Source organism: Onthophagus taurus, chromosome 7 (genome assembly GCF_036711975.1).
Source record: "Onthophagus taurus isolate NC chromosome 7, IU_Otau_3.0, whole genome shotgun sequence".
Lineage (NCBI taxonomy): Eukaryota > Metazoa > Arthropoda > Insecta > Coleoptera > Scarabaeidae > Onthophagus > Onthophagus taurus.
In genome coordinates, this window is record NC_091972.1 from 36,018,010 (window position 1) to 36,037,092 (window position 19,083).

A 19,083-nucleotide genomic window follows, 5' to 3' on the forward strand; every position below is an offset into this window, starting at 1 on the left:
TTATTATCTACTAAGATGGTTTTTCAATCTGCAACAAGTTGTTGAATTATCTACAAAAACTATTAGTTATATAATATAACTAATTATATAATAGTTGGCTTATCTCACAAATTGTTGGAATTTCTGTTATAAATATTACAACGAAGTATACATTACCAAATGAAATGGATATTTTAGCAACTCCTGATTTATCTAATTCAAATATATTGGAACATCAATTTACAGTAGATACATTAGTTGACAAAGTAGACAACTTATCTCTGAATTTTTTAACTAATTTGAAGTACCTAGTTATGTATTCAAACCATTTTTCTCAGTGTGAATCATTTGCTTGTACAGTCAACGTTGAATCTCTACGGCATACACGTGAGTTCCTATTCATTTAAACCTTTTTAATTATTCAGCCATAATTAAAAATGATTAATATGAATATGCGTAAACGAAAAATATATAGTATACGTAAAAATTACAGAGACGATGATGTCAGAAAGTTATATCGGTTTGCTCGCGAAAATGTTGAGTGGTTAGCAAATTACTTTTTGACTGATAGTGGTGAAAGGCGAGGTGCTGCATTGTCACCTATACAGCAGATGAAAATCTTTCTGCGACAATTATCCGATCCGGGGTTTCAAAATTCTGTAGCTGAAGAACTCGGTATTCATCAGAGTACTGTCTGTAAGACATTTACTTCCGTAAAGCATGCAGTTTTGGAAAAAGCTAATATTTTCATTAGATTTCCTAGAAGTGCTGAAGATTTTGTAGAAACTAAAATGTTATGGTCAGAGAGATATCGTTTTCCAACTGCCATGGGTGCGATAGACTGCACAAATGTTAGAATTCCAAAGTTTCATGAGTTCGGAGATGAATATACAGGTTGTCCCGAAACTCAACGTCAAGCGGGCACCGGGTGAGAGGCCAACCCATACCTGTTCTGGTAAAAATAAGAAAAAAATTCCATGTCTCTTAGTTAAGTGGTTATAGACATATTTTTGAAAACTTTAAAAATCGGTCCTGTACATCATATGCTTAGGTACTACGGTCAGAAATGTTCACAATTTAATAGTGATTTTTTTAATAATGTATTCCTTATGAACAATTCTACTGTAGAAGTCACAAATCAAACACATGAATCATGTTTGACACATGATTTCTAAAAAAAGGAGTAATACAACACCCTTGGCAAGTAATTTTAAAAGATGGCCTGTTTAGTCAAGTTTTCAAACTGGTACAACACTTGCCATTTTTCTTGTCATAAAAAATATTATTGCCTGTTTTTCTGCAAAAAACACGTTATTTAAAAAATTCATACTTTCGTATATTATTTGTATTTACTTTTTATTTCTTCTTAACTTTAGAAAATGTGCCAGTCAATATCTACGAACTACAAAATGTGGTTTCAACAAGATGGTTGCCGTTATGTCTTGCAAAAAGTCTCTTTCAAATAAGGTTAACTTAAAGACAAAATTAAACAAACCAGTTTGTTTAGTATTAATTTTATAGCATTATTTTTATTATTTGCCGTCGGCACTAATACAAACTCTGCATCGTCACAGAAAAGACCTTTTTACTAGTTGTGCAAATCTGTGCATTTATTTCTTCTGCTGCTGTATAAATATTGTGGCGCAGTTCGGCAAGATTTTCAATCGGTTTTTAATACACTGTTTCTTTTATGCAATCCTAATAAGAAAATCAAGGGCATTTACACCCAAAGAATGAAGAGGCCACGTAATCGAACCACGATGCCCAATCCATCTTTCTGGGTATTCTCTATGCAATCCCGTACAGGACAAGCATAATGAGCTGGGCAACCATCTTGTTGAAACCACATTTCTCTGTAGATATTGCGTAGCACATCTTCTAACAAAGTTGTTAAATCATTTTGGAGGAAATACAAGTAACATACGAAAGTAAGAATTTTTTAAATAACGCGTTTTTGGCAGAAAAACAGGCAATAATATTTTTTAGGAAAAGAAAAATGGTAAGTGTTATACCATTTTGGAATCTTGACTAAACAGGCCATCTTTTAAAATAACTTGCCAAGGGTGTTGCACTAGTCCTTTGTTTAGAAATCGTGTGTCAAACTTAATAGACATAAATTCTTTCAAACTTAACTCAATCAAACTGATACTTTTTCTTGCAAAACTAACGACTTTTGTTGTTCGATTTGTGACTGCTATAGTAGCATGGTTCATGAGAAATACATTATTAAAAAAATCACTATTAAATTGCGAACATTTCTGACCGTAGTACCTAATGATATGATGTACGGGAACGATTTTTAACATTTTCAAAAATATGTCTATTACTACTTAACTAAGAGACAAAGAATTTTTTTCTTATTTTTACCAGAACAGGTATGGATTGGCCTCACACCCGGTGCCCGCTTGACGTTGAGTTTCGGGACAGCCTGTATAAACCGAAAAGGATACCTCTGTATTAACGTACAGGAAACATATAATGCAAAAGTAATTTTTACTAGCGTAGACTGTCAATGGTCATTGTCTGTACACGATAGCAGAATTTTCAAAAATTCTAACATATAACATTCTCAAAAACAGTACAGAAGAATCTGTATTGTTAGGAGATGATGGTTACTCTATATCGCCTTGGATTATGACTCCCTGGAGAAATCCTACAACCCAACAGTAGCAAAATTATAATAACATTTTCTGTCGAGAACGTGTCATTATTGAACGTTGTTTCGGGCAATTAAAAGCGAGGTTTCCTGTCATTCAATATAAAATTAGGGGTCGATTAGAAAGAATACCATCGACGATCCAAACCCTAAACTATAAAATTTCGCAATAAAAAGAAATCGATTTTTTTCTGCATGAAAAAGGGATGCTCTTTTCAAAATTTATATTTCATATCTACAGTGTGTCCTCGGATACGTGAAACGACTCTTATAAAATGTAAATTTTTTTCGATATTAATTGTCATCTTTTGGGGTTCAGCCCTGCTTGGTTAAAGACATATTATCAACTTTTAAAAAACAAGTGAGCCTTGCCAGTGAAGCGAAAACTTCTTGTGTGTCATGTAAAGTACCTTTTCTGTTTACAGTATGGTAAAATGTTACTAAGAAATATTATTCACAATGAAAAGTTATGAGCATATGCAAATTTTCGGAATCATCGGCCTACTTTGATAAAACACATTGTTTATTATTTTCGTCAATAGTACTTTATTACGATTTTTTGTTTTGAGATTCAGATTATTTGGGAGAAATAAACAAACCTCTGAAAATTCTTCTTCTGAAAATGTTCACAAAAAATTAAGTGTGTGTTCGCCCACAAAAGAAAACAGTTAGTCATAGTTAATCAGTTTCATCATAATTTTTTTTTCTTAGAGTGAATACTTCCTGCTGTAAGAAATCTTTTGATTAAACGCCAACAGGTACTTCTTTTAAATTAATAATAACCATATTTATCGGTTTTTCCCCGGTTCCATAACACTGAATCACGTAAACTTTTTCCTCTAATGTTAACATTGTATTTAAAATCAATTTTGAAAGCAATTTTGTTTTTCCATGGCAGTCTGTTAGAATTAAAATTGTTTGATATGGATTTTTTCAAAGTAGCCCAATCAATCTGAAAATTTGCGTATGGCCATAGTTTTTCATTCTGAACAAAACTTCTTAGTACCACTTTCACGTACTGTAAACAGAAAAGGTACTTTACCAACCACAAAAGTTGATAATATGTTCAAAATTAGTCGTTAATCAAGCAGGGCTAAACCCCAAAAGATGACAATTAATATCGAAAAAATTTTACCTTTCATAAGAGTCGTTTCACCTATCCGGCGACACACTGTATATCAAATATACAGAGTTGGATTTAAAAAATCATAACGACGACGTTTACGAAAGATAAGACATGATTTATGGTACATTAAATCTTCATAAAATTTTCTGTTTTTTATTATGATATCTCAATTCGTTTTTGAGATACGATTTTTTTAAATTCATATTTCATGTCACAAAGAATAAGGGATCATGCATATCCATAATCCAACGTCTTGCGTGCTTTGTTTTAATTATTTGTTGGGCACCTGATTCTTTTGGAGGAAGTGTTAACCATTAAAATTCGATAGTGCGTTTTTTATTGAAAGGTTGAGTTTTAAAACCAAAAAGCGGTTTAAAACCGCTTGACCCCGTCGTCTTTACATTTTTTGTTGATTCACCTCCAGTATTCCTTCTTCACACAATAAATTAAGGAGGGGATGTTTGGAAGTTGATTCGCTAATAACGCATTTTAGTTGACATGCGGGCATTTAAGGGTGATAAAGTAGTTTAGAAAAATAAAACTTATTACTTGAATTAAGTGATAAAGAAGTGTTATATTTATGCTAAGTGTTAGATGATATTAGTGATGTTGAGATCATCGGATTGCTATTTTATGGATGTTAAAAGGTATCGTATTAATTCATTTTTTATGTCACAATAAATTAATTTATCTTTTCTTTCCAGCTGAGGTTCGAAGTAAAATCCAAGGGAAGCAACATCCATTCGGTGAGTCGGTTTCAATTTTATTAATTTACTAAAAAAACATATCGCGATAATTCGCGATTTGAACGGTGTAATGTTGCCAGATAAAAACCGTTTGAACGCTAATCATTGGGTTTATGCTTGAAAAACGGTACCATTCAATAAATTTTTACATTTTGTGTTTGAAAAATTATAAAGCTTTAATTATTAACATTGTCAAAACATGAAATAATTTGAAATTGAGTGTAAAGCACTCCAAATAATACTAGTATAATCTAATTCAAGCTTTTTAAGGGGGGAGTCTCTTTTTTTGTATCAAATAAAATGATTTCTTTGGGAATTTTTGGCTGCCAAATTATGTGGTATTTCAATTTAATTTTTTCCATATGATATATTTACTTGTTTAAAAAGAATTGTTTATAGAAAATAATCTTTACATTGTCCCTCAACCAAGTTGGTGCGTGCATTGTCTAAGTTGCTGGTTGACACAATATTCTCCTTGAAATGATCTGAAACTCAAAAATCAAATGGTGTTCTTTTCTATATACTTGTGATTATCGTTTGAACTACAACTAAGCAAAAAAACATTATTAGCAAAAAGGCGCCTAGTCAAATTAAGATAATCGTTCATGAAATCGATAAATTTATTGCAAAAAAAAAACATATGTTTATATCGTATCAGTTTCTCTGTAGGTCACACGATAAAAAGATTCTATTTGAAAGTGCAGTTCAAATTTCAAGTCAATCGAATGAGTAGTTTTTTAGGTATCGTGTTTGAGCGGCTGTATCATAACAACGATGTTTATAGAAAATATAAATTATATATAGCGCATTAAATTTGCTTTAAAATGTTCTTTATTTCATTATGATATCTCAATTCGTTCTTGAGATACGATTTTTTTAAATTTATATTTCATGACACAAAGAATAAGGGATGATGCATAATCCAACGTCTTGGGTGCTTTGTTTTAATGGTGCAGGAAGTGTTAACCATTAAAATTCGATAGTGCGTTTTATTATAATAAAATGACGTAAGTTTTATTTGAAATGTTTCGAGAAAACGGGTAATTTTTTTATTGAAAGGTTGAGTTTTAAAACTAAAAAACGATTTAAAACCGCTTCGCCCCGTCGTCTTTACATTTTTTGTTTATTCACCTCCAGTATTCTTTCTTCACACAATAAATTAAGGAGGGGATGTTTGGAAGTTGATTCGCTAATAACGCATTTTAGTTGATATGCGGGCATTTAAGGGTGATAACGTAGTTTTGAAAAATAAAACTTATTACCTCAATTAAGTGATAAATACGTGCAATATTTATGCTAAGTGTTAGGTGATATTAGTGATGTTGAGATCATCGGATTGCTATTCTATGGATGGTTATAAGGTATCGTATTAATTAATTTTTTTGTCACAATAAATTATTTATCTTTGCTTTTCAGCTGAGCTTCGAAATAAAATCCAAAGGAAACAACATCCAATCGGTGAGTCGTTTTCAATTCTATTATTAGGAGATAATTGACTTATTTGACTAAGTAGTTTTTGTGTTTTAATCAAAATTCTTAAATATTTCGAACGGGCATTTCGACATAATTATTCAGGCAGAGGCAAGCTTTCGTTTGAGATATAAAACATTAAAATCCGTCTAACCGTTCTTTAGTTATAGCGAATTTAATAAAAATTATTTTTTTCTTACTGGGGGCTAAACTTCTATTCGCTAGATACGGGCTTTTCCGCCTTCGCATTCATTGTGGATCATACTTTCGATCGAGCCGTTGATAACTAAAATTGATTAGTTAATTAAGGAGATATTTGATGTGTTTGAGGTGTCAAAATTTCGATGTGTTTGCAGGGTATCTTAGTTATTATGAAAGATAGAAAGTTGCGGCTTTCACGAACCTGCGCTACTTTTTTGTGAAATTTACAATGGCGCAAACTAAATTTTCATATATTATACAACAAGACGATCGAAAATACTCGATAATACGAGACGTATTGCCTGAAACACCACGAGACCGAAGGTCGAGTGGTGTTTTTTAAGGCAATACGTCGAGATTCGTGTATTTTCGATTGTCGTGTTGTATATGGCTAGACTATTTCATGAATAAAAAATAGACATATTTTTAGAATATTTATATTTTTTTAATAAATTACATTGATTGTTATGGAAACATGCATGGATGTCTCGAAATTAATTAAATGTCAAACAAGCGATAATACAAAGGTTCGTATTACAGCGATAATACAAAGGTTCGTATTATCGTTCTCCATGGTTACGGCCAAATAACCACTGAAATACTCGCAATTGACGGAAAACCGCGAATTCTTATTGGCTCTTAACGATATGAATGAAATAGTCATTGATATACAGGGGTGTTTGAAATTTACGATTTTCAGACACCTCCTGTATCTCGGCTATCCGGAAACTTAGTAAAAAACGGGTTCTAATAGATTTTTTCACGTGGAATCCAATGGTGCACGTAGAATTTTTCTAGTCATCACGGTTTTTCAAAATGGCAATCTTGAAGTTGTCTTCAGTTTTGCTGGGGGAATTGTAAGTCCTTGCATAGGTACTGAAACATTATTATTAGTAAAAGTTTTCAATAGGTGTGTCTTGTCTGTTGTTAGTGGAAGAGATGTAATGATTACAACTCTTCCAACTCGCTGTCATCGTCGCTATCATCTGCTCTCTGATGAAAGGATGTTACTCGATCTTTGGCATCTTGCATAACAGGAGGTAAAAATAGAAGTGCGTATTCGTATTTTCATTATAGAGTATTTATGGCAGCTTTGGTCGGATTTGTTTTCCGATAAGAGAACTTCAAGAACCTTCAATCACGGTGATTCCCTTCTTTGTTTACAACTCTTTGTATCTGTAAAGGAATAACATAAAAATATGTAGGTAAAGTAGTACATTTTTATCGTTGTTATCGTTATGTTATACTTTTACAGTTCTACAGAGTTGTAAACAAAGAAGGGAATCACTGTGGTTGCAGTATCAGCAGAATGAAAATACGAAGACGCACTTCCATTTTTACCTGCTTTTAAGCAAGATGTCAAAAACTGAGTAATCGGTTCTTTCATCAGAGAGTAGATTATGAGCAGATAAGAGCACGTGTCTCTATCATTGCAGTTTAGCTCCTTTTCCACTCACAACACACCTCTACCAGGAAACTTCTACTAATAATAATGTTTCAGTACCTACAAAGACTTATAATTTTCTCAGCAAAACTAAAGAAAACTTCAAGACTGCTAATTTTCATGTTCCCGAGTTGAATTTTTCTTTTATTACATTTCTATCACATTTTCTTTTATTTCCATCCTAGAAATGTATTTTTACATCAGTCCATATCATTTCATAAAACGTCAAATTCCACCAATAGCACAAAAGGCAACCATCATTTAGCATACACTGCTTCTAATTTTGTAACTTGCACACCCAATCAATACCAGGTTCTAACATTTTGGTATTTCCAAATTTCTGCAGAAGATCAAATTGGTAATTTTAAACATATTTTATGATCTTTCAGATTTTTTAGGAAACTCGTTTGTTTTCTATTTACTTTAAAAATTGTTTATTATTATTCCTTTTTTGTTGAAATACTACAAAATCTTACACTTTGGTTACCACAAGGAGATAATTAGAACCAATTCAATTTAAACTCAATTCATCGGTAATTTTCAATATCTTCCATACAAATAAGTATAGAGATAACCGTGGGGTTACGAAAAAATTCAGAAGTCTAAAATATACGACTAGGATGAAAGATAGAGCTATTCAGAAGCAAGCATAGAACGACCCTAGGAACACAGTGACGAAAAGATGTAGAGATTAAAGTATCACCTCTTCCGGTGCGATGGAATGTGTTAAATAAGAACCCTCAAAGGACTTAGATACGTTGGGTACTTCTATACATTCCTAATATCAAACACAATGCAGAACACAGCTCTTGAATTAGAATAGAGAGACATTTTCGTGGATACCATGAGGCCCCACTCAAATTTTTTGGGTTCTTCATCAAAACAATGGCTATAAACATCGTGTTCATCGAATCCAAGAGTGGTTCAGAAATCACCTTGTGAACATTAGAGGTATTCATTAAAAATCTTTTTACAAGTCTAGTCTCCTTTTATTACGTTTTAAGTACTGCATTTCTGCTAAATATGTGGTAAATATTATCAAGAAATGCAACAAAGAAATATTAAATAATGATAAATTATTCTTAAGTTATCTTCAAAAATTTCAATAATTTTAAAATAATTAGATTAATAAGATAAAATGTTTCTTGTTATAGCTTAAAACGAGCTTTCGTAGTACCAAAGATTTAAACTCATTCTTAAATACAAATTGCGGTGTGCCAATCTTCCTAAAGTATATCAGAAGCGATTTGCGCATATCTTACGACCTCGTCATCTTACTAAGGAGATGAACCGTTCAAAATTGGCCTTTCAAAATATATTGGAAAGCATCCTATTTCATCAAAACGTGACAAGAATTTTTTTAAACCACATAAAATGTGTAATTTACATTTAAAAATGTGACGTAAAAAAAACAAATTAGTGCAAAGATCAACTATTTATTTAGAAAAAAAACTTTAAAATATATAAGTAAATGTATAAAAAATTGATTCATTGATAAACTTATTAATATTAATAAGATAAGGTATTTAAAACGTAGTAGATTTTTTAGATGTCATCTTTTTATATTTAATATTACTTATTTCCTCTAAACTATTAGATGTTTTAAGTTTGTTTTTTCTAGGGGTAAATTTCTTCAAAAAATCTAATTTGCTTTTAATCGAAGCGACACTGAAATTACTACGTTTTCTTTTCACAGAATGGCCATTTTCTTCTTCATTTAGATTATTATTTTTTGGCGAAACAGTTTCTTTTATATCCACATCTAATAGCTCTTTAGATCCATAACAAAGCGTATAATTGTTTAAATTTTCTTCATTATCTTTATTTAATTCGATTAAAGTGTTACTTTTTGGTGGGGTGTAAGTCCATCCGATTTTCGAAATTTTTTTCATTATTTCTTTATTGTTATCATTAATTTCCGGTAATTTAGGCGATATTAAATTTAACATGGACGTATCGTAACTATCATAAATATATTCACCTTCCGGTGTAATACAATTTTTTGGTGTACTCCAACCATAATTGATCAAATTTTCTGTGTTAACACCCCGATCAATTTTAGAAGTTTCATTCAATTTTAAAATAATCGGAAGAGTATACTCAGTATTACACCCAATTTCTCTTGGTGATGAACCCCGTTCGTTGACATTCTTAAAAACTTCATCAAAACTAATCAATGACAAAGAACTTTGCGTTCCGCATAGTTTCGTTAAGCTTAAATCTTCAGAAAACATACTTGATCGTTCAAAATCGAGGTTTTCTGGTTCGCGAAAATGACAAGTTTGAACACCTACATCTTTTAAAAAATCGCAAGTTTCAAAACTAACTTCAGAAATTCGGTCTAACAAACACAATTTGATATCGGTTTGAGTAGAAACATCGACGTAACGTTTCGTTATTAAAGAATAGATTTTTTTCGTGTTAATTAACTCTTCGGGTATTTCAAATTGCGGTGATGTTATAAGTTTTGATTTTTGTTTGAACAATGCTTGGATTTCTGGCCATCTTAAAACGATGTATAATAATAACGGAAAATATTGTTTATCCAACTGAAAAATAATAGCATTAAATAATTAAATAATTGATTAATTAATTATTTTACCTTTGTTAATTTTCCTGGTGTGTATGGACGTAAAAATAGTGTTGAACAAAAATATCTTACCATGTAATAAGCAGTTAAATGATTCAATCGCTTTTTTGCGTACTTATTTGATGCAATTAAACGAATAAATTGCACAAGAATAGCAAATAACAGAAGATTTGATGATGGTAGTCTTAATAAATCTCTAAAATATAATGAATATTATTAATAATTTAGTGAAATTTGGCACTTTTTATAAAATTTAATACATTAGCAATATATTTTTATTGGTTATTTTTCGATTTAATTTTCGAGGTTTATTCATAGATAATTTTCCAAACTCTTTGTGTAAGGCATCGTCTCACCGGATCAGGCATAAAATATTATTGATTGCATACACAAAGACAACCTAGAGATAAATCAACACACGACAATCTATGGTAAGAGTTAGAGGACCAACCAGGTGTTAACAGCATAAAGATAACTTGCTAATCGATGAGTACAAATGATTTGGAAGGAACGCCAAACTTTCTAGAACGTGAAGCCTGATTGCAGCAATTGTTTGAATTCTATCACAAATGAACCTAAATTTGCATGGACCACTTCCTAAATGATGAATGAGTTCCAACATTATTCTTGTGCTAAGCCCGTAGTGTATAAAACTTGAAACCTGACTGAGACAATTTTTTGAATTCTCTCATAAATGAATTCTACATTTACATGGACAACTTGCTAAATGTTCGATAAATCCTCTTATTTTCTAGCTAAACCAGTAATAAAGCAATTCTTTGAGTTCTATCACAAATTAATCATAGATTTGTATCGATAACTTGCTAAATGACCGTTGATTACCTCAATTTAGGAAGTAAACCTGTAATTTCAAAACCCTGATATTGATTGTTTGAGTTCTATTATAAATAGTACAGACTTGTATGGACAATTTATTAAACAATTGACGAGTACCCTTATTTTAGAGCTAAACTCGAAATTTGTAGAACGTGACACCTGGATAGAGCCAGAATTTTCAACTGGGTCAGATCAGTTTTCATGGTGAGCTTAAAACACGTCGTAAAGGTTGGTTTTAAGATTGAGTTTTCTTTCACGAGTTTTTGTAGGCGATCAAAAGCAAATTTTGTTGTCTTCGGGTAGCATAGCGACAAATGAAATGTTTAACGAACCTCAGATCTTTTATCACTGCCTGTCTGATGATTTTCTTGGAGAGTGCCTTAAACGTTGAGATTAATGACTTAAAATCTCAAATTGTTAGTAAATTTACAACTGCATGATTAAGAAAAGCTTAAAATTAATCTCACATTTCGAAAAGTGATTAAATATTATAAACAAAAATTTTTAATTTTATACTTATCAAGATCCAAGAAATGAAACTTATTCTCAAGCATCCTTTAAAATGTGACATTACTATCTGAGTATAAAATTAAATTATAGCTTAAAAACTACAATTTATCAGTTACTAAGATGACAAGACTTACTAACAAGGAAAAATGTCCAATTCACTTGTATAAATTCTAACATTATTAACAGTAAGGAAATTTGTAAGGCTTTAATAACCGTTGAACTTCTTTTTTAAATCAGAAACTCAACAAGGTAAGTCTTACGAACTTACCTAACAAAGAGGCTAATTTTACAAATTGACAAATGTATGCCATATAATTTTTAATTTGTGTTTATAAATTGGCTATTTCCTAGCGGTTTGGGAAACTGTACAAATATTAATGTTTAAAAAGCTTAGAAAGAAGAAGAGTATTGTGTTTAATTACAGTTCTATTATAAGTACGAAGACTTCACGGCCCATGTTAATTAAACTAAAACTAGAACTAATAGTAGGACTATCACTGGAACTAATTTTTTTTTTTGTTTGACGTTTCGGATGGCATGTTGCAACAAGTTCGAAATGACACAGTTCTATTACTCTCCTCTCCATCCATCTAATGCTGTTACAATGCAACTCTAACTTTGGTCTCTTCAATTCTCGTCTTTTGATGTTCTTTTCCAGTTGGCTAACATTTTCCTGATATATTTCCGCATCTCATTTCCCCATCGTAGTCTGGTTTATGCGAGCTCCTCATCCTTGATTAATCCCAGTATTTTTCTTAACCCTTTCAGGGCCGAACCGGATTTAGTAGCCATTTGAATTTGAATTTCTAAATCCGCGTGTAGTATATGATCAATGATCAGATAATAGATTAATTCCTAAAAAATTATTAAAAACGTGTCGCAGTTCAATATACCTTCTCATCTGGTAGCAATGATAAATATCTCTCAGGAAGGTTTCCTGTAAAGTTTTTAACGATGATGTCGGAAAAGTGGACTTTAGGGCAAAAAGACCACGAGACACTAACGAGACTCGAGAGGAACGTATTTAGAAGAATATATGGCGCTGTTAATGATAACGGTGTCTGGTGTTGGCGTTATAACTTCGAGTTATATCTTCTAGATTGTTAACAAGAGTTAGGCAAATTTATCAAAGTGCAAAGGTTGAAGCACAACGAGTTGTAGAGCAAGCATGATGATGTAGATAAGTCTTGTATTGGCTCATTTCACGTATAATGTCGTCAAAAAAGTGTTTGTGGTAAAGTGTTCAAAAGTTTAGAAGGGATCCATTTGCGATAAATTGACCTTACATCCTGAGTTAGCGCTGTCATAATTATGAACAATGGTGGCGCCACATAATGAAAATAATCGAGTTTGTTATGCAAACAGCTTCAGAAACTGTGTATCTATAAAATCATTTAAACGCAGTTGTAAAACAAAAGAGCTGTGACCCTATCTTCATATAAAAAACATGTGTTATTTTGGCAAGTACTACGTCGTAGTAAAGTTTCCCGATTAAAAGTTGAACCACCCTGTATACCATCTTAATCTTTAAAGAGTTAAGCTTTTCCTGTCTAGTGTATCCAGTCTCTATGCATTTCTTTGTCTAAGTGACCACGTTTCTCCTCCATACGTTAATATGGATAAGTTTCTGGAACTTACAATGGGTAGTGTGACGTAACATGCCTCATATGCTACATTTTTTCTCTTAATTACATTGTTTGCTTCGTCGTTGGTATGTGACATGTTAGATCCTAGATACGTGGACTCTTGTGCAACATTAAAGTTGTTCGTGTCTGCTCTCCACTTTTGAGTTTGTTTTTTTTTCATTGCTTTCCTATTCAGGTCTATTTTCTTATCAGTCGCTTTCAAGGACTCATCTATATATGATTTGTTTTCAGCAGTTTAACGTTGATCCTGTGTTCGGGCTGATCTTCCTTATTACGCTTTCCAGGGCCAGTATAAGACATTATTACACATAGGAAAAAGGGAATTTTTCAGTATCTTCGATTTTCTCACCAATCTTGACTCTACTTGTTATATTACATATTGTTATGCTTATAATACTAATCAGCTTTAATAGAATGTCAAAGTAGTCAAAAGTAATCAAACAGTATTGATAGGAGTTTACTTCTGTATGTGCACTCTCCTCTCAACACTCCCTAAATGTAATATTACAAAGACTTCAAGATCTTCAAGAAGCTAATAGAATATAATTCTCGACATCCAACTTGGATTTCGAGAAGGTCAATGGATCATTAGCTAAAACGAGTTAGTGAGTTTATCGAAAGAGGATTTGAAAATAAACAATTTGATTCCGTGTGGTTAGAGCGGTTAAATTTAAACTATTATACCTAGGATTGGATGAGTATTTAAGTGCAATTCTTCTCACATATCTTCAAGAACGTATCTTTTGTGTAAAAATTATTGAGTCAGTTTCAAATACCGACGTTGTTTAATGTTTTCATACACGAGATACAATAAGAATTCAATGAAGAAGTCTTATTTATAGACGATAGGTAATAATGACTGCAAGTAGTGATTTAGAAGATGCTATCGAAAAACTTCAACAATTCCGCAATATAGGCAATTATTATCAACTTATACGCAAAAACATGGGGATTTATTCCTCATGACGAATAATGATTAATAGGTGAAAAAAATTGTAGTAAAAGATATTCTGTTTCATAGATATCCGTGATATTTACTTTACGGCCTAAACCAGGGTGTTGGCGGATTATCTCGGCAGCAGCATGTATCCGATTTTGCAATATTTGCTTAGTATTAACTTCCGTGCGTACATTATGCTTTTTAAGCGACGCGAGTCGTAAAAATGAAAAGTATTGAGGTCGGACAATCATGGTTGCCAGGCCATTGCACCACCTCGGCCTATACATCATTCAGGAAACACATTACCTAGATGTCGCCGATTATATCGGATATCTAGGAAACTAAAAAACTTACTACAGAAATGTGCACAGAAATATTTTTCTTAATAACGGAACAGCATAATAACGAAAATACTTGGTGAAGGAGGGGAGTGAGGAAAGCAAAAGGTTGGTGCCCAGATTTCGTAATGAGGAGAAAGCGAACAGGTACTGGGCGGATGATGTGGAGATTTGATGTCAGCTGTGCGGAGAGGATTGGGAGCGCTAGAACATATATTGAGGGGATGTAGTGAGCTGAGAAAAGAAGAAAGGAACCGTAGGTAGATTCTGGAAGAGGGGGGAGAGGGCAGGGGATGGATGAGGGAGGTGCTTGGGACGAGGGAACAGAGGAAGGGGGGGGGAGTGATAGGGGAAGTTAAGTTAATGAATGGTCCTGTTGTTGTTGTTGTTGAAAATCACGTCCTATGATTCTTGAGCCGTAGATTTCTTTGTCAGCCGAGACCACGTTTCCCAGGAATCGTCCATTGCAATATGTTTTGTAGTAAACCATATACAGGGTGAGGCAGGGGAAACAAGCGGTTTTGGAAGGGCTATTATTCCCTCGTTATAGAAGAGAGGGCTGTGCGCCAGGTGTTGTTGCATTTGTTGGCCTATAGCATTTTACTGTTAGTTACTATCATGGAATCGTGGACGCTAGAACATCGAATCATTGCGTACGATTGTTTTGTTAAAAATAACGAGTCGGTGACCGCAGTTCTATGTGCGTTACGTCGTAGATTTAATATTCATCAAAATGATGGTGTTCCCTCGCATGACACAATCTTGCGCTGGGTTAATAATCTTCGAACTACGGCCTCCATTATTAAAAAAGAACCCCCCGGTCCTCAACGTACTGCGCGGACCCCAGAGAACGTTGAAAGTTCTGTTGCACTTGGAATCAGTAATCGCACTGTAAGACGGATTTTGCATACAGACTTACAATTTCACCCTTAGAAAATAGCGATTGTGCAGAAGCCAAATGTAACGAATTACCTCCAACGAGCGCATTTTGCGCAGGAAATGCTTATGAACATATTATATTATGAACAAAATGAAAACATTATAGTGGCAATGAGTGGTAAGGCCCATTTCCACCTTAATGGGGCCGTCAATAAACAAAATTGTCGGTATTGGGCTAATCCTCGACATCTCCATGAGAAACCACTGCATAGCTCTAAGGTTACAGTTTGGTCCGTGTTAGGAAAATCATAGGTATCATCAGGTCCCTATTTTTTCGAAGAAAATGTTAACATGGTGAACACATTTTTCATCCCCGAGCTACAAAGACGGAATATTGATAGTCAGCATTTGTGGTTTCAGCAAGATGGAGCCACGGCACACACTGCCAAAGCAACAATAGTTATTCTTCGACTCCTGTTTCATAATCACAAGTACATTGGTTGAGTTGAAAGAGGCGATCCGTCAAATCAATAGAGACCTGTTGGAAAGATTGGAGAACAATTTTCTTCAACGTCTTCAACAATGTATCGACGAAAATGGTCATCATATGCTAGATTTAATTTCCCAAAAGTGAATAATATTGAAATCCTATGTACTTATAAAGATTTTTTTACAAATAAATTTCGTCAACAGCAAAATCTAAAAAATTTATAATTATTCTAAAACCACTTGGTTCCCGTGCCTCACCCTTTATTCTCGTTCCTCATTATGGTCTAGGTATTCGATTTTGCGAGCTTTTATAGTAGTTATTAATTATAATGTCTCTCTTCATTTTGACAGACTTCTTCATTAGATACATCTTCTAGCCATGAAGTTATTAAAATTCTGCGAAAAGCCACTTTTCAAAAGCTATCAAGTTTTTGGTAGTTGTTTTCGTCAAGGTCTCTGATTGTTCTTCATACACCAAGACAGAGAAGACGTAACAACGGAGGTGTGTAATTGTTATAGTTGCCGTAAGTAATCCGTTTCTAAAAACTGACTCCAATTTCACACTCTATCCCACAGCGAATCTCTTGTGAGTGGTTTCATTGGTCGTTGAGTAGGACAGATAGATTTGTGTATTTGTTGATAATACGCATCCTTGCCTTACTCTTCACAAGATATTTATGGGACTTGACTGTTTCTCTTCAATGGTTCTGTATGCTACCTGATCCCAGTACATACATTCGCGATATAATTTTTAGATCTTTTCCATCGATCCCAAAATAGCTTAGTATTTTCTATAGTTTATAGTGATGGACTCTGATGTCAACATAGGTGACATGAGTGTGACAATTTCAGATTTACAGTGATACAATAAAGTCTACATACACCCCAGAAAATGATATCTCAGCTCCTGAAATGTAATTCAATGAATTTTTTAAACGAAGGATATTAGAAGTCTATATCATTTTAATACGAAGTCGAAACAGTTCGACTTGTGCTACGAAGTGTAGGCTACAGCAGTAGCTTTAGTCGCACGTCTCGCAATACGGCTAAAGCCGAATTATTCTAGTTCTAGGTCTTGTGTTAGTTCTAGTGACAGTGTAAAACTAGAACTAACACTAGATCTAGAACTAGAAACATTCGGATTTAGCTGCACGTTTCTCAAGACGGCTAAACCCGATACTTACTAGTTCTAGGTCTAGTGTTAGTTTTAATTTTAGTTAAATAAAAATATACAACATAGTGATATCTTATGCTAACTAGCGCTACTTACCACTGTCTCTAAAACTAACATTAGACCTAGAACTAGAAACATTCGGGCTTAGCCGCACGTCTCTCAAGACTGCTAAACCCGAATTATTCTAGTTCTAGGTCTTGTATTAGTTCTAGTTTTAGTTCAATAAAAATATGCAACATAATGATATCTTATGCTAACTACGCTACTTACCACTGTCTCTAGAACTAACATTACACCTAAAAGTAGAAACATTCAAGTTTTCATACAAGATTTAGTTCTAGGTCTAGTGATAGCCTTTTTTTTAGAATTTTATGTAGACTTTTTTGAGTTAAAGATATATTATGATTATGTTTTGTGTTCTTTATTGTATCACTGTATTATAATCGAAATGAAGCAATGAATTTGCACTTAAAATAATTAATATTAAATAGACGTCGTATTTTAAAACCAAAAATATTACACGCTTCAAATATTTCGTATTAAACGCATCTTTATCAACGATGTTTTTAATTTATTGAAGCTTGTGTTTACGCGTTGGTTGTTTATCGTAACGATTATGAATATATTCGGAGAACACTCAATACAATTGCTTGTGAATGTATATTTGGTTGTTATGTTAGTTGATTAAATGGATTACCAATAACATTGTGAGTTGATTTATGAAGCCGAGCGGCAATTACCTACGTCATATTGTACCTACCATTTTTGTTTAATAAATTTAGTGTTAAAATATATTATTTTTTTGTGACGGTTATAATAAGATTAAATTTAAATAATGTTGGTTTTACAAATCCCAACATATTTGATTAAACAAGTTACGTCGAGTATTATACATCAAAAAACGAAAAAGGATTTCAATTTTAACGCATAGTCGACATGAAATGGTAAAAAAATTCCAAATTATTCGGTTACAATAATTTTAGTTTGTGAAAGAGATTAAACCACGTTTGTTAAAATTCGAAACGCATCATTTTTGTGGCTCTTTTTATGGGCGTATAAAATAGTAAACTTTCTGTATGAACGAATAAAAAATTAAATAAATTGGATTTATTAACGTGAGCTAAAAATGTGTACGTATCCTGAAAATACATACTTAGCAATTTTTGCTGTTAACAATCCATTGTTAACATCAACTATTCTGTGTTGTAAAAACGTCTGTTTGCAAACCCTAGCTAACTGATACCAATTAAAATATTTCTCGTCTGAATAACTTGGAAGTAAAGGGATGGGTAATAATCCCATAAAATGCCTTATCACCCATAATATAACACCAGGAGGGGTTACGTTCGGCATTTGCCTGCATTCTGACACGGCTTTTTTCACTTCCAATCGTTGGTCGACTGTGCCTTGATACTTGCTACCAACATAAAACAAAATTAAAAAACAATCCATTTTAAATAACAAAAGTTACCCCAAAATATCTAATATAGGTAATCTTGATGATGTTATATCTTGATATGCTCTTATAAACGTAGCCTATAATACAAAATAAAAATCGGATTTAAACATAACCTCAAAATAGGAATCAATTGTTATCTTCAATATGTCTAACTTTTAAATGAGGATGGATGTCATCAGATGGAAATATATCATTGATTGGAACCCCGAATGGTAACCTAAAAATTAAAAATTAAATAAATCTGATAATAACAAAAACGTTATATTACCTGGAACGACAAGGTACGTTTTTATTATTGTAATTTATGGTCATTTTTTTGGTAAACACATCACGGTACGTTAAATGTCATTTGAACGCCATGTTTCACGTCAAATTTACTTCAGCTGCCGATAGGCGGCGACACAAGCGGCAACGCGCGGGAGTTACGAAAATTTATCGACGCTATTTCGACGACCAAAATTGGATTGGTCGTTAATTATTGAGAATTTCAATCGTAAACGTTGATTTATTGGAATTTTTCGGGTAATATTATTAATTATGTCGCGACCCAGAAACAGATTTCCAGCTGAAATTCAAAACCGAATGCAAATGAACGGATT

At 32.9% G+C, this 19,083-nt stretch overlaps 1 protein-coding gene across 1 annotated transcript; it reads right to left on the minus strand.

Moving 5' to 3' along the window:
• Positions 1–9,042: 9,042 nt before the first annotated feature.
• Positions 9,043–18,862, minus strand: LOC111428633 (uncharacterized). Its single transcript, XM_023064265.2, has 6 exons — positions 18,753–18,862; positions 18,638–18,701; positions 18,497–18,561; positions 18,179–18,442; positions 10,225–10,408; positions 9,043–10,171 (listed from the first exon to the last, which is right to left on the minus strand). Exons 1-6 carry the CDS (start codon positions 18,794–18,796, stop codon positions 9,149–9,151), a joined length of 1,644 nt encoding a protein of 547 aa, XP_022920033.2. The 5' UTR covers positions 18,797–18,862; the 3' UTR covers positions 9,043–9,148.
• Between the last annotated feature and the right edge of the window lie 221 nt (positions 18,863–19,083).

Bases quoted from the DNA above. Each gene is read 5' to 3' on its own strand.
- LOC111428633 (XM_023064265.2), bottom strand. From the start codon at position 18,796: ATGACCATAAATTACAATAATAAAAACGTACCTTGTCGTTCCAG. The intron at 18,443-18,496 runs GTAACTTTTGTT...TTATGTTGGTAG, and splicing joins CCTATATTAGATATTTTGGG to CAAGTATCAAGGCACAGTCG. The intron at 10,409-18,178 runs GTATGTATTTTC...ATTATATTTTAG, and splicing joins TTAACAGCAAAAATTGCTAA to AGATTTATTAAGACTACCAT.